The sequence below is a fragment of the Megalobrama amblycephala genome, linkage group LG15, assembly GCF_018812025.1.
Source record: "Megalobrama amblycephala isolate DHTTF-2021 linkage group LG15, ASM1881202v1, whole genome shotgun sequence".
Taxonomy (NCBI): Eukaryota; Metazoa; Chordata; class Actinopteri; order Cypriniformes; family Xenocyprididae; genus Megalobrama; species Megalobrama amblycephala.
The window spans coordinates 5,871,654-5,887,753 of NC_063058.1; the positions used below are offsets into that span (position 1 = coordinate 5,871,654).

Sequence of the window (16,100 nt, forward strand, 5' to 3'; positions counted from 1 at the left end):
AGAGGAGCAAAGCCGGGGGCGTGACTGCTAATGAGCACCCCGGCCTCGAGTCTCATGGACGGAGATCCGGAAGGATTAAAAGAGGAGTGTTGTGTATTGTTATGTTTAAGCAGCTGTGAGGGGCTGCTGCTTTGCTTTCGTTTTGTTTTTTTGTTTATTTTGATGAATAAAGTTGCGCTGAGCATTCGCCGGTTCCCACCTCCTTCTTCCCTGTACTTTAAACTTTGTTACACTGGTGCTGAAACCCAGGGGGAAGGAGGAATGCACTGCCAAAGAGCCTTTGCCTTGTTGGGAAATCTGTGGTGCCATTGAGCTCGAGGTGGTGGGCTGGAGTGACTTGCTGAAGGGACAGACTAACTTGCTGCCATCCACCTGGGTTGTGGCAGGGTGGCTGTCATCCGCCATTTGCTGAGGCTGGAGTTTGCTGCCGTCTGCCATGATGGAGAGAAGCAGGGAACGGGGGACTCACTGCCGGCTTCCTGAAACTGTAGGATCCATTAGTTAGAAGGCCGTCCACTGAGGGCTATCCAGTGCCGCCGCTAGGCATAGAACAGTGGTGTCATCAGTGTTCAAGTTTTGTTCTCGTCCGATAGTGTCAGTGCATTCAAATAATAATTTCACTGAATTGTCTAAATTTTAAACGTCAACTAATCAAGCCAAAGGTGACAGTGGCAAGGAACCCAAACTCCATCAGACAGAAATGGAGAAAAACCTTGAGAGAAACTAGGCTCAGTTGAAGGGCCAGTTCTCCACTTTTTTTGTGGGTTAAATCCAGTCATTTCAGTAGGAATTTATGCGATTTGTGGATTTCATGTAAGGTTGACAGATTTCCCTATGCAGATTTTGAAACGGGTTCAGTTGGTAAATGGGTTGGTCGTCATGTTGACCATCAGAAAGCTGCTTCGTTTGAAAGTGTGAGCTGTTGTTCTTACCATGCATTCCACTGCTCTGATTTTTTATGTGTAAATCCGCTAGATGGATGTCTTTGACCATTGCTCTCGTGTCATTTGCAGCATGTTGCGCATCACATAGCTTTCAAAAAATGTAGTGCTCAAGTTAAAAGATGTTCAGCTTCACATCTTGTAATTTTCTTTTTCATTCCACTGCCCTGCATCTCACGTTATCTCATGTTTAAATGTGAAAACATGTTCTGTGTGAATGACTCCTAACAAAGTTAAATTATAACAGTTTTAAAAAAAACCTTTTTTTTTTTTTCCTCAAAAAATATTCTTAGCATGAAGTTTTGTCCTGTTAACAAACTCTGTTCTTGAAAGTGAATGAAGTGTGGAGCTTTTGAGTAAAACTAAATAGAAAAAGCATCATAAAAGTAGTTAATATCTTCTTCTTCTGAAGCCATTTAATAGCTTTGTGTGAGGACCAGTCTGAAATTTAATTTATTACTCACTGAAATGCCCTATCATACACCTAGCGCAATGCGACGCTAGGTATGACACAAGTGTTTTTTGCTAGTTTCAGCCCGACACAGTTATCATTTTCACGTCCAGCATCACGTTGTTTAAATAGCAAATGCATTTGCACCTATTTGTGCACCCATGGGCGCACTGGTCTGAAAATGAGGTGTGTTCAGATGCATTGTTGGCGTGTTGCTATTTTGAGGCAACTCAAATAGACTGTGCCATTGACCAACAAAAACCTGGTCTAAAGTCAGCGGCGCGGTATTTTTTTTGTTATTTAAAGAGCGCGTTAGTAATATGCGCCTATATGCGGGTGCACAATGTGCTTACAGGGACGTTGCGCAGCAGCACACAAACATGCCAAATATTATAAATAAAAGAATTACAATGTAAAAGATTATTATTGTGTGCATAAAGATAAAAATGCTTTGGTGGAATCCGGCTTGTACCACAGATGTTCTGCTCGCACGCTTTATCCTCGTGCACGAGCAGATCCGTTTCCTCCCTAGAGAAGCATTCAGTTTTTCCACTTGCAAATTTTGTCATGTAAATAGCGAATCCGCCATGGCGCAAACACAACTGGCTTTTAAGGGGAATGAGAGATGAGAGTCTGATTGGTTTATTTCGTGTTACACCCAAAATACACCCATTACTCATTAAGAAAATAGGTACAACCCTTTTAGACCATGCACCTGGTGTGCCAACCATTTTTCCCGTCCTTAAGCTAGCAAAAGTGGATTCAGACACGCCCTAAGCACACTTGCACCGTTCGCTTTAGACCTAGATGGTTAAAATAGGGCCCAAAATCATACCCACCACCATATTTTTTATTTTTTTGAGAACTGTCCCTTTTTGAGAACTGTTACATCTTTAATGGCTGTGTTTGTTTGTTTGTGTGTTTATATATTTATGGAAAAGCAGCACAGTGTAACAGGTATCATGCTGACATGGTGTGAAAAGAGTTATTAATAACACCTAGGATTCAAAATGTGTATTTTGAAAGTGTTGCTGTACGATCTGAAATGGCTTTTTCTCTCTTCAGATGCCAAAGTCAATGTAAGGGACTATCACGGGAAGATGGCAGCTCATTACTGGAATGGCAGCAAGGATCTTTTTACAGAACACAGACCTCATTCTGGCATGTACAATTCTAGTTACAATTCTCTATTTAGTGTATCAAATTTTCAGATTTATGTTTATAACAATGACTAACAAAATCATGTAGCGTATTGTGTCAACGTCGTTCTGCAGCTCTGTTGGCTTTTTGAGGTGATTGACAGCTGTTTTCCTCCACTCAGCTGGCAGTTGGTCGAGGGGGAGGCGGGTCCAGTACTACACACAGCTGTCTGCCCTCCTGTCTCGCTCTCATAGTAACAGGAACATCAGTGCAGAGGCATCCGGCCGGCAACTAGAGCCCACTCCCTCAAACCGGTCATCCTCATCCTGACCCTCATCCCACATTAACCTCTGCTCGGTGTTTGTGTGTCAAACCTATCTTGTCTACATGGTTTTATACGACCTCTTACAGTATTGAATACAATTAAACAATTTTGCTGTTTACAAGAAAAGGAATTTGCCGTCATCATTTACTCACCCTCATGTCATCCAACTTGAAGACATTATAGCTTAGTATGAGAAATATCTGAAAAGTATTTCAAACTGTATCTTGCTGCATGGTAGCAACATAATGCATTGTCACATGACCTCATCACATTGCATGTTAGGCTATATTGAAAATAAAAAATAGGTATTTTGCACTTTTCACCCAGTTTTGTGTACAAAAAGTCTTAACCTTTGCTAGTCGGATGAAATAATGAGTCCTGAAGGACATATTTGATGTTGCTTCCGGATAATGCATCAAACAGGAATGTGTTCATTGTGGGCATTTTAATCTCAAACAGTTTGCTTCTGCTGCAAGTGAAAACAAACACTAAACAATCCCTCCTCATCTGCTACTTGTTTACAAAAAATTTGCTGTTAATCTTGCATTTACCTGTCAGAAATACCAAAACTGTCTTGCCACTTTCTCTTTATATACACCCCAATTAACACAACACCTAGAGGAACCCGACATGGCGTAATGCTTCTGTCCATCTGTTGTATCTCAGGCCTTTGTCTTTGTTTGGACACTAGCTGCAGTATTTCTCACTATCAGACCAACTCTCGCAGTCGAGGTCCAGCTAGCGGGAGTCATGTGAGAAAGATGTGTGCATACAGCTGCCACTCAGAATGGACCGATGGTTTGCATGAGTGACGCACAGCTATGAACAAGAGAAAATGGCAGAAATTAGTGAGTATGCAAAAAGGTATTTTGTAGAAAAGAACTAAAGACAGAAGTCTAGCAGCTTTTAGTAACTGTATACAGTGGTGTGACATTCCCAGAGCCGTTCGTTATGTCTCATTATGTCTCTGAATCACACTGAGAATTTGGTGAAAAATCTAAAAATCCAATGCAAGAAGACTGGACCTCCCTTTTGAAATGATCAATTTTTATCTGATGAATACAAAAAAATAATATCACCAAATGCTAACACTGCTTGAGACGCCATCTCATCGTTGAGTTTGGCATTACGATCTGGTGTCAGAATGTGTCCTCAGGTGTTCAGGTGTATTAAAGACAGCAGACAGTGTCTAGAAAACACTCCTCCAGGTAAAGGAATAGCTTTTTTACCTGGAACTGCTAAAAATAGAACAGAGACAATACGTTTCCTGTTACATTATTATTCTCTAATGACTATGATTTAGTACAGCAATTTTTATATCATCACCATTCTCAGTGAAAAGAAGTTCACTTTAGCACACTCTAAAAAATAAAACATTGGTTCAACAACAACAACAAAAAAAAATGTTAATGTTTTCCACTAGAATTTTTAACTTAAGCCAAGTGGGAGAATTGCATTAATTCAAAGCAATATGTTGAGTTGATCCAACATAATGTTTTAAGTAAGGTGAAGATGTTTTTTTGGACATAAAACTGCATTTCTAAGTAACATGATCTTACCAAGCACCGCTTGTCACCATGATGGTAACTCTCCAAAAACCCACATTAACACATTAACTCTTCTAAATTAGCATAACAAAACCCTAATTACTGCTAAATCTCCCTTACCATTAATCTTGTGCAAAAAACATTATATAACACTTAATTTTAGCATTTACTATCCCTTTCAAGTGCCATGGGCAAAGCATGATGGGAAATATAAATCCCAGCCCAGTTAAAAGAAGTGTTCATACAACTCAAAACAATGAAAAACATTTACACGTCATCAGAATGTATTTTACATTAACAGAACTTAAAATTTTTTGATTAACTGAAAATGTTAAACTATGACAAGTCATGATAGTATATCGAATCAATAGGCATAATTTGTGTGTCATCCAAGCTCAATAAAATAACAATTACAAGTAAAAAGTCTAACAGCATTTCAGAACTTGATTTTTAATTTCACAACAATATATATATTTAAGTAATGACTAAAGGTCCCTGAATTAGTTTTTAGAGTGCATATACATACTTGTGTAAACTGAATGCAATGTTTTTAACACTAAACTGCATGTTAAAATTATAATTTAAATTTATAGTTTATGAACTTATAGTTGAAATTTGTATTCAATGCATTTAGCTGAACTTTTTTTAGGATTTCTGAAATTTTACAATTACTTCCATTGTTTTTGAAATACGCAAAAGTGTACTGCTGACAAACATTACTGGTAAGAATAAAGTAAACTTGATTAATTTCTATTGACATTTGTATGTCATGTATTTAAGTATACTTTAATTAAACATTTGTAATGATATTAACTTTAAATGCAATATAAATTATCACACTAAAATTCAATAATAATCAAGTGCTTTACATGTGCTTCAGTATGTTAGTTGACATTTTAAAGCATGACAAAAATTAAAACAATGATATAAAAAAGCTATTTTAATTTGACAAAACAAAGTGCACTTTTAAACGTGTACTTAAGTGTGTTAAGAAAGTGAAAGTTTGCTCTTTTTACAATGTACACTTAAGTGGCCTTTTGGTTCATTAATATATTTTCTGCAAGTTTTTTTAAAATATGCTTTTAAGATTTGTAGTACAAGTGCACAATAAATACAATTAAGCTGTTTTTTCACAAGAGTTTAACACATCATCTGTGGTGGATTTAGGAGCCATGGACCCTGTGTGGTTCTCTCTGTCAATTAAAAGAGCAGGAATGCTGGGAGGTCAAGCATCTATCACTCCATTTCCATCAATAACAGTCTCTCACACCTGCCTCAAGCTGTTTGTTTAGGTCAAGATTTAGATCCTGCATCTGTGCCACCTCTGGCAAAGTACACAGCCAAAGAGGCTCTTGGGTAATCCTTGACACACACACACACACACACAAACACACACACAAGCATGGTGTGTGCCAGCAGCTTTGTTCTGAAGCAAATGTTTCAGACATGCAAAGGTAAAAGCCTTTAATTCCATATAATGACATTTAAATGCACTGGATTGTATGGTGATGTCTCACAAATCAGCTGCAAACTAATTAAGGATACAGACTATGAAATGTCATTCACATTTAATGTCCATTATTTTGGTAATATAGTATATTATTTTGGTAACACTTTATTTTGATGATTCCCTTTAGACTGTGCACCTACATGTCAACTAGCAGTCATTAGAATATTAGTAGACTGTCTGCTTAAACTAAGTTCAATGTTGTGTTGTCAAGAATATCGATTTTTCGAAACATATCGATACTGAAATATCTGAAACGCTTCCAATACTCATTTTCCTCAGAATAGATAAATACCAGCTGCTCTTCCTCGCTCTCTCATCTCTCCGACAGCGAGTTGACGCACAAACCCGCCTTCCCTCACTCACTTGTTTAATTTACTCTGGATGAAAATTGTTGGCGTTACATGGCTTGAATTTCGGCGTGGGATTGCATGTATTGCATATAAGTTTACCCAAAGCCACCTCTCAGTACTAAATTGAGTTTTTTTTTTTTTTTTCGCTGATTATTGCACTCAAACAGTCAAAAAGTCAGTTATGTTTTAAGTGAACATAAACAGTTGAGAAAGAAAATGCATGTGTTACCCTATAATGGATCTGTGCGTCAGGCTTAAAGTGACAGCAGCCTAATATACCTGCTGCCAAATTATAAGATGATATTAAAAATGTCAAAATTTGATGTCAAAATTGTGGCCAATGAAGATGCTTAGTGGCTAGTAACTTTGGAAAAACATTAGCCACAGTGGCTGGTGGGCAAAAAAGTTAATGTCAAGCCCTGGTAACCATTTTTTTTTTAATTATTATTTCAGAATAATGTCAACATCTCAACAAGTCAAGATCATTGCTAATGTCCCAGTCAGCTTTTCTTTATTAATGGAAGTACAGCTTTTATTGACTCAAATGAGGAAAGAAAGAAATCTCCAAGATTTCAATATGCCAAATAAAAAATAATATTTGAGGGGGGAATCCATTCATTTCAATCTGAATCATTTAATCCATTGATTTAATTCTGAATCATACATCGCTACACTATTGTTAATAGACAATGGACTTTTTTGCCCTCAAAATATTGCTGGATTTTCGCTAATGTGACTGTATATTAAAGGGGACCTATTATGCCCCTTTTACAAGATGTAATATAAGTCTCTGGTGTCCCCAGAATGTGTCTGTGAAGTTTCAGCTAAAAATACCACACAGATCATTTATTATAGCTTGTCAAATTTGCCCCTATTTGGTTGTGAGTAAAAACACGCCATTTTTGTTTGTGTACCTTTAACTACAAATGATCTGCTTCTCCCAGCCCCCTTTCCAGAAGAGGGCGGAGCTTTAAAAGCTCGCGCTTCGGTTGCTCAACAACAACAAAGCTGGAGAATCTCACGCAGCCAAAATGAGGATTGTCAGTAACGGTGTTCAGCCTTACATTGTTCAAACCGGAGTCGGACACTGATGGAGAGACTCAGGAGGAAGGTACAACTTTTAGAATGAAACTGGACTTTCTGAATGATTAGTGGATAAATTTATGTAGTTGCTGTGGAGTTGATTCAACTCATCCACTAGCATGTGTCGTCATGTTAATCTTTTGTGCAAATCCGGCGTTGAATTGACCCTCGTTTGTGAAGCAGTCCGGCGTAAAATGACGTAACAACACTCTACTACAACAACTCTTCCTCTTCTCTAAAGCAGCCCAACATGGCCTCGCCCCCTTAGTTGCCTGTTCTCGGGGGCAGGGTTTATGTAAATTTTGGGGTTTGTGATGTCACTAACCCGGTGAAGAAGCTTGTTGTAGTCCCTACCAGCCATTTACTGTAGTCCTTAAACAGAGATTTCTGTAAAAGAAAATATATCCCTTTGCATTGAACTTTGAGAGTCCTAACTTTGCAGATGTTGTTTATGCTCAAACAGCAACATTACACTCTAAATAAAGTTAAAAAAGTGAAATCATGATCAAGAACCCCTTTAAAAAAATTCATGTAAGCAAAACATAATGACAAAATTCTGGCAAAAAGATATTCATGGGAAAAGCCCTTTAAAGTTCTTTTGCAGTGCAGTTTCAATCACGCACCAACCCCGCCCCCCCCAACCCCCCCTTAAGTTACACACTTTCTTTGTGTCATCAGACAGACATCAATAACGGATTCAGTGTTGGCGTCCAATTTCATGTCTGGCGCGTTGTGCGTCACTAAGAGTCCGTTTTACCACCAAATCCTCTGTGGAGCCGAGAGAACAGCGACAATGGAGTCATCCAGGTTAACTTTTCTTTTGTGTTCCCGTCTGCAGAGCACAACACAATACATGACTATATATCAGGGCTTAACCTGTCAGAGCCCTCCTTCTGTCCCCGCGACACCGCAAAGATGGATCACCCCTGGCCAGAGAAAAGATCTGCTGCTGCTCAATGGCAGCTGGATTGTTTTACAGGACAATTAGGCCTGGCCTTTGTTTGGATAATTACAGTGGATTTGAAGTAGACCAGCCCCCTTCAGGTCATGAGGACAACCTTGACACAGTCATTACAGGAACGGCCAGTGATGATCAGATGTTTAGATGAAGAACTACAAGTCTTTGAGTGCAACATGTGGCGCTGCTGAATGTGACCTCAAGAACTGAGATAAGAGTGAAGCTCACAAAAACATGTCCTGTCACAGGCAAATAAACAGCTGAATGAATGAACAAATAAACAAATAAATAAATACAGTGTTAATTTCTTCATAATTCCCATAAATAATTTGTATGCATTACATTAAAAAATAACATTATAACACAATATTAAAATATAAAACTATGATTTTTATGTACAAGTTTCTTTAAATCCTCATTAAGCACAAATATTACAGTGATGTATAAATATTTTACATCATAAATATTTCCTTTTTTCATTTTATTTTAATTTATTTTAATTTATTTTTTATATTTAATTTAAGAAAATACTTTTTCAGTTTTTCTACTGAACAATTTCACATTTAATTCAATGTGTTACTTGCTATTTCGTTGTAATTGTTTATGATATGTTTTATTTTTGAGAAAATTGTATCAATTTTTTTCAGTATCTACAAAGTGTATTTTAAATCTGTGTAGTCCTAATTAACAATTTTATTTTTGTGATTATTTAAATATCTTGCATTGCATTTTTTTATTTCCCAACTTTGTCTTGCACATAAATAAATAAAAAATAAAATTAAAATAAATTAAAAAATTAATAAATCTGTGTAGTCCTGAAAATCCCAAATAAATAGTGCCCTTTCTCATAAAATTACAGACAAAATGGTTTTTAATATCTCAATTATGCTAAACAGAGAGTAACTGGTTCATTGACGAATAAGGTTTTTAAAAGTGTCAAAACATATAATGGAGATATAATTAATTTTGAAGTTTTATTAAGTGTTAACAATGAGATTATGTGGTTTTTATAATCAATTAACACTGCTTTTGTCATTTATTACAAGATGGACAAAATTTGTCACCAAAAAAGTCATTCGGTTTAACCAAAATTTCGGTTTTACCAAATGACACTTTTGGTTATACCGAATGACGATATTTTCAAACAATTCTAACAGGCTGATATCTACCTAGCTAGCAAAAAGACAGTCAAACATTTTATATTTACAAGTTTTTTAAAATATTACAACATTTTCCATGTTTTATAGCGGTTGTACCAAATGACCTGATGTTTCGGGACATACGTATGAACAAGTAAAAACATGAATTTTTCAAATAGTTAAAATTGAGTTAGTTACTTTACTTCACGACCATGTGGTCCTTTGCAGGTGTCTGAATGATGTCACATCCTCTCACATGATATTGATCGCATGACTTGATCCAAAATGGTCCCTTTATATGGGTTACTCCGAATGACACCAATGAAATTAATTTTTCCGGACATTCTTTCTCATAACAAAGCATCGACTACAAATAATTTTAAAGGTGCCCTAGAATTGACATTTTACAAGATGTAATATAAGTCTCTGGTGTCTCCAGAATGTGTCTGTGAAGCTTCAGCTCAAAATACCCCATAGATTTTTTATTATATGTTTTAACTGCCTATTTTGGGGTGGGATTAAAAATGTGCTGATTTGGGGTGTGTACACCTTTAAATGCTCGTGCTCCCGCCCCCAAGCTTGCGACACCATAAATATTGCATAAATAATACTTAAGTTCACAATATAACTCTCAAAATGGATCTTTACAAACTGTTCGTGATGCAGCATATCAGATCACATAAGTATGGAATGCATTTTGTGGATGTTTGCTAAAATTCGATTCTGAATGAGTTTGATAATGTGCTGCACGGCTAACGTGGCTAAAACTACACACTGTTGGAGAGACTCCCATAAGAATGAAGATGCTTTTATGAATTACACAGACTACACGTGTTTTCGGGTTAAAAATGAAAATAACGACATGGCTCTGGTCTCCTTGAATACCGTAAGAAACGATGGTAACTTTAACCACATTTAACAGTACACTAGCAACATGCTAATGAAACATTTAGAAAGACAATTTACAAATATCACTAAATATATATTGATATCATGGATCGTGAACAGTTATTATGGATCCATCTGCCATTTTCACTATTGTCTTTGCTTGCTTGCTTCACAATACCTGCAGAACGTCTGATGATTCAGCTGTGCAGCTCCAGATGTTAATACAGCCTTGCCTTGAACATGAGCTGGCATATGCAAATATTGGGGGCGTACATATTAATGATCCCAACTGTTACATAACAGTCGGTGTTATGTTGGGATTCGCCCATTTTTCAGTGGTCTTTTTCACGCACAAGATTTACATATGAAGGAGGAAACAATGGTGTTTGAGACTCACAGTATGTCATTTCCATGTACATATTCAACTATGCCAAGGTAAATTCAATTTTCAATTCTATGGCATCTTTAAATTGCACCTATTTTGCACTATGTTGATATATGATGTTATAAAATCATGCCAGAATAAAAAAATATATACATTTATTACATTTTAAGATATTTTAATCCCAAATTAAATGGCTGTATAGGCCTTTGGACGGTTAAACCAAATGAACTTTTGACACTTCAGAATCTTTAAAATACCTTTATATGTAGCAAAATATAGTTATTAAAACATTTTGGATTCAATAAAAGAGATCAGGTTGTTCTACCTTACATACATTGAATGTCTTATCTTTGTTTTTTTATTATTTTTAAGGCCGTTGGACAAAAAAAAAAAAAAATTACTCATCACATTGACCCAAATGCAGCTTCTCAGATGTTTGCAACAAGATCTCAATAATGCAATGTCTGATCACTAAAGAAATCTTTCAGGGCTGCGTATCTCAAAGGCATCGTAAGCCTAAGTGGATTGTAGAACCATTGGCACCCATGATCTCTGCAATCAACTTAGCTCACAATGCTTTTGAGAACATTTTAGTTATAGACATGCAATAATTTATTCAAAAATTAAGTGTCATGATGTTAATTCATCAAAAGGAAAGGTCTCCACAGTAACCAGGAAACTGTTATTGTCATTAGTAGTGAACAAACAAAGTATAAATAGCCTCAGACTCACACAAAAGCATAAAAGCAAGAGTTTATCAATTCAAAGAGTGATAATGTACCTGAGTCACTCCCTCAATAAGCACTTAATCCTCCGTCTGTCAAGCAAACCCGAGCCACTTGAGACTAACAAACATATCTCGAGTCCTTGTATATTTGAGCCGAGCCTTGTTTGGGTGGTGTACCTAACTACACCAACAACATTTTCACGCATCTCCAAACAGACACGGATAAGTCGTAATTACCTCTTACTTTGAAGCTCTATCATAGGCACAAGCAGGTGAGTCAACATTGTTATTCCTTTATAGCATAGATATTAGCGGTGAGAACATGATCAATGATTGATCCACGCTTTGTAGTTCAGCTTTGCAGCACTGACTCACAAGAGTAACATAATACCACCACACTCCATATTTAACTGCATATCAGATAAAGCAGACGAAAAGTGTAAATTGTATGTGGGAGTGTTGCCCTAGATTTGCAGGTGTGCTTTTGTACAACAGCGAAAAGAAAAGCACACAAAGTGTAATTAAAATCCAATTCTCCCTGTTTATGTGGTTTGCAAAAGAAAGCATGCTAAGGAAAGTATCATTTTTACTAATGCTCATACCTCCTACCCTTCCTTTAACTTGCCCGGATTAAATTAGAACTCAAATCATGTGGCTTGTTGAGTATATATATATATATATATATATATATATATATATATATATATATATATATATATATATAAAATGGGTGTAATGTACACAAACATGGCGATTCGGTACATACCTCAGCAGGGTGAGCTAAACTTTGTTTTTTATTATTAAACAGTGGTTTACGGAACAAAACTGTCTCTGTCTTTAAATTCATTTAATTATAATTAAAGATTTATGTCTGCTAATGCTGTAAACTATATAGGTATCCCTTACTTGCATATTACTAATATTAAAGGTTACAATTAACAACAGAGCCCAAACTAGCCTATTTAGTTTCTATTTATCTTTATATAATAATAATCAACACTCAAATAATAATAATAAACAAATTGTATGTAAACATGTAAATTGCACATAAGGCAGTTTTTGCATTAACTTCTGTATCTAATTATAAAATTATGTTTCTCCAATTCATTGTTGAAATATATTCATTGACACAGTGGCTGTCATTACTTGTTTTCATGATGGATTTATTTAAACTTATATTAATTAAGACATCACTAACAGGTTAAGTAAAATATAATGAATATAAAGGCTAATACAGTGCATATATTTAGCGAAAGAGTTCATTTCTCTAACTATCAAGCTGTGGACACTGAATGGCATTTCTGAGGTAAATGTAATACTACCTGACATTGTTTACAAGTTTTTGAAACACTGATTGAGCGATTACATGAGATACATTTCAGTAAGTTATACAGTAAGTTTCAACAGACCTTCAGATGTTCATTCTGTAACTAGTAGTAGTGAAGAGGAAGGGATGATCGCGTTCACTCGTGGTCCGCGCTGCCGTTTGAACTGAGGCGCCTGTACTATCCGGTTGTTAAGTCTGACGTCACGCGGCAGCGCTTCCGGGTCCTAACGCTCTATCCCATACCACAAGAAAACAACAAATGATGCTAATATACATACACGATGTGGTGTAATACTACAAAAAATATATAATTATAACCTTTATCTCCATACCAAAATTCCAGATGGCCAGACAATGATTCATCTTTTATAAATCGTTAAAATATTAATATCTGTGACGCTGTGAGCATGGAGACTGTTGTGTACACTGTAAGTATTTAAAATGTTTAACTTTTTTTTAAATGATTGATGTTTAAAATGAATAAATAGCACTCATAAACGGCCGTCGATGGCATTCTCAAGTGAAACGAGTAGAGGGTTGGACCCGGAAACGGCGTTCCTTACGTCACGACTTAACAAGCGGATAGAAGGTAGGCACTGACGTCAGTTTCCCGCCAGAACACGCTCCCTCAGCTGGACTGAGTGGCAAAAGAGCTGCTGCATGACTGGATTTAACAGGGGAAACTGCGAAAACGCGAGTAAAACAAACGATTACACTAAAGTTTGGGCTCACGGTGTTCCTTAAAACTTGTCAAAGAAACTGAATCCATGGATATTGACATGCAGCCAGGAATCGTGTTTCTGACATTTAGATGTGCCTGATTTTGTCGCTGGGGAAATACATAAAGCAAATCTGCCTATGAACGCTTTATATAAATACAATAGAGGTAGGTATAAATTCGAGTGATCACTTATATCAATGTTACATATATCGTCATATCATCCAGCCCTAAAACTTGTATAGTTTTTGTCAGTGTTTATTTAAAAACACCCAATTATTCAAGATGGTAAATATTTAATTGATGAGTTGTCAATACAATATATAGGGTATGATTTTACCCCAAAATCCAACATATTGACACAAAATGATAACTGTAAATCCACGTTTCTCTGCCTGGAGTCCAGCTGTTTCTGTGAATTGCAGCAATCCATGCTTCTCTTTTCTTTAGCTTTCGGCAGTCTGTAAAAATATACCTCAAATTTCTTCAGCCGACGGTGACGTCACGTGCACACCCTCTATATACAGCGTCTGTTACGGTGCATTCATATGGGGCGTCGGCGTTAATGCTTCTAATTAACTTTGAATGGGTGACGTCATGCCTTGCCAAACTAAATTGTGAGTTCCATCGCTTCGCTTCACTTGCGTTGCTCGCGGCAAAATTTTAAGATTTCTCAACTCTTCAAGCGCCAATGTAGGCGTCACAGACGCTAGCCAATTGCATTCATGCAACACCGGAAAGTAATGTGATTGGCTGTTGTCACTATGACGGTTGCATCAGCCCAAGCTTCAGACACGCCCTCCGTCAAGCGTTGACACTGATGCCCTGTGTGAAAAAAAAAAGCATCAAAATGGCATTTATTGTTTGAATTTCGTGATAAATTCGACACCAATTGAAGGATGACACTTTGTTTCTAATCGGAAAAAAGTGGTTAAAAGTGGTTAGGCTACAATGCATTACCACGCGTGCCCCTTCTGGATTGGAGTGAGAATCACCTGTGACTGACTGTATTCGTAGTCTGACTGCATGAACCGAAACGTGACATCCGTACCTTATGGTTCGAGATGAAAACATGTACTGTTACACCACTAATATATATATGTGTGTGTGTGCAAGGATTAATCATTTTTAATAAATACTGCAAGGTTTCATAAAAAGAAAATATTTTTGATTTCATGGTGATTTTAACATAGCAACGTCCAGGTAATGACATACAACATACAAACAAAATTGCATACAAAACGGCATCAAAAATTCACACTTGTACAGAATGTTCCTTTCTAATAAAAAACTTGATCAGTCAAAGCTGATCCGTGATTAATTCCTCCAGCCTTTATCAAAGACATTAATCAGATCTACATAATAAAGCTTCACGTACGCTGATAACACTGTTTTTGATTAATGTGTTTAGATGAAGTGATACCTTCTCTAGGTTCATTTTATTGATTTTTTTCAAAGAGGTGAGAGACGAGTGTGGAAATAGATACTGCCTCTGTCAGCTCATAATGGTAAAAACGAAGCTGTTTCATTGTGATTAATATGTGGTTTTGGGTGCAGGGGCAGAGGTGAGCCCTTTTGCACCACAGCTAGTTTTTCAAGCCCACCTGATGCCGGGCTCAAGGGAACCAATGAGAGAGAAATGCATGAAAGGGGAATAGAAAGAGCGAGGGCCAATAAACATACTTGAACACATTTGATTCGGGCTGATTGGAGTGTAGTTATGTAGTTGCAACTCTGTTGTATCAATTACACCCATGCTAAATGACTTGTTTCGCTCTGCAAATGTTTGTTTTCTGGCTGGTGCAGATGTGGGAGTGAATTTGATGATAAGCAAGAACAATATGCCTCACAGGCTGCCGTAGAGAGAGATCATGTTCTCCTGGACAGAAACACACAATGAGAGAAAAGAATAAGGAAAGGTGGAGAAGAGTGGAATATGGATGAGAGAGGACACTTGAGAAAAAGAAGTGTGCTTAATTGTACTGAATGTGCACTTGTAGTGTAGGCTACTTCAAATCTTATTGTATATTGTAGGGGAATTACAGTATGCTCAATGTAGTCCAGGAGTCAAAGTTGAAGTTCAATCAGTTGACAGAGAGTTTACTGAAGACAAAGTTCTCCACACTTCCAAAGGCAGTAGAAAATGAGCAAGAGAATCAAGCCTCAAACCGACTCACAGAAACACTAGTACTTATAGTCAAATGGATAACCAGTTGATGTCATTCCTACAGGTTCTGACTGTTTAAAATTATAAATAATTCTAGCACCAGCACCCGAAAACATGGTATTCTGTTCTTTATGCAAATGAGACATTATCTTTGACTTTGTTCTTTATATGTGAGAAACATTGGTAAGGGTCATGGGTGAGTCATACCTTCCGTAAGGACTCTTTTCATCTGGGACGCTGTTGATTCTCCTGAAGACTATTCCTTTGGCAACCCCTGCAAACATAGGATAAAACATAGGATAAAACATAGGAAGTATATTTTCCCTTTAAGGCTGAGGTTTTGTCAGGACTTCACTGTAATAGAACTTGAAAGCTACATCCACACAGAGCACTGATATAGGCTAAACTTCTACACATGATTCATTGTCATAATTTAACATTCAA

General features: G+C 36.8%; 1 protein-coding gene and 1 long non-coding RNA gene across 3 annotated transcripts in view; one reads left to right on the forward strand and one right to left on the reverse strand.

Annotated features, from left to right (window-relative positions):
- LOC125247832 (protein HOS4) overlaps positions 1–3,146 on the forward strand; it is a 109,151-nt gene extending 106,005 nt beyond the window's left edge. For both annotated transcript variants that reach the window (XM_048159338.1, XM_048159339.1), the window contains 2 exons: positions 2,458–2,553; positions 2,714–3,146. In XM_048159338.1, the coding sequence (XP_048015295.1) occupies positions 2,458–2,553; positions 2,714–2,862 (245 nt within the window). In that variant the 3' untranslated portion in view covers positions 2,863–3,146. The remainder of the gene's footprint in view (positions 1–2,457; positions 2,554–2,713) is intronic.
- A 137-nt stretch (positions 3,147–3,283) lies between these two features.
- On the reverse strand, positions 3,284–12,990 carry LOC125247833. Its single transcript, XR_007180192.1, has 2 exons — positions 12,854–12,990; positions 3,284–3,676 (listed from the first exon to the last, which is right to left on the reverse strand). It is a non-coding gene; the product is annotated as an uncharacterized LOC125247833 (long non-coding RNA).
- Positions 12,991–16,100: the final 3,110 nt, after the last annotated feature.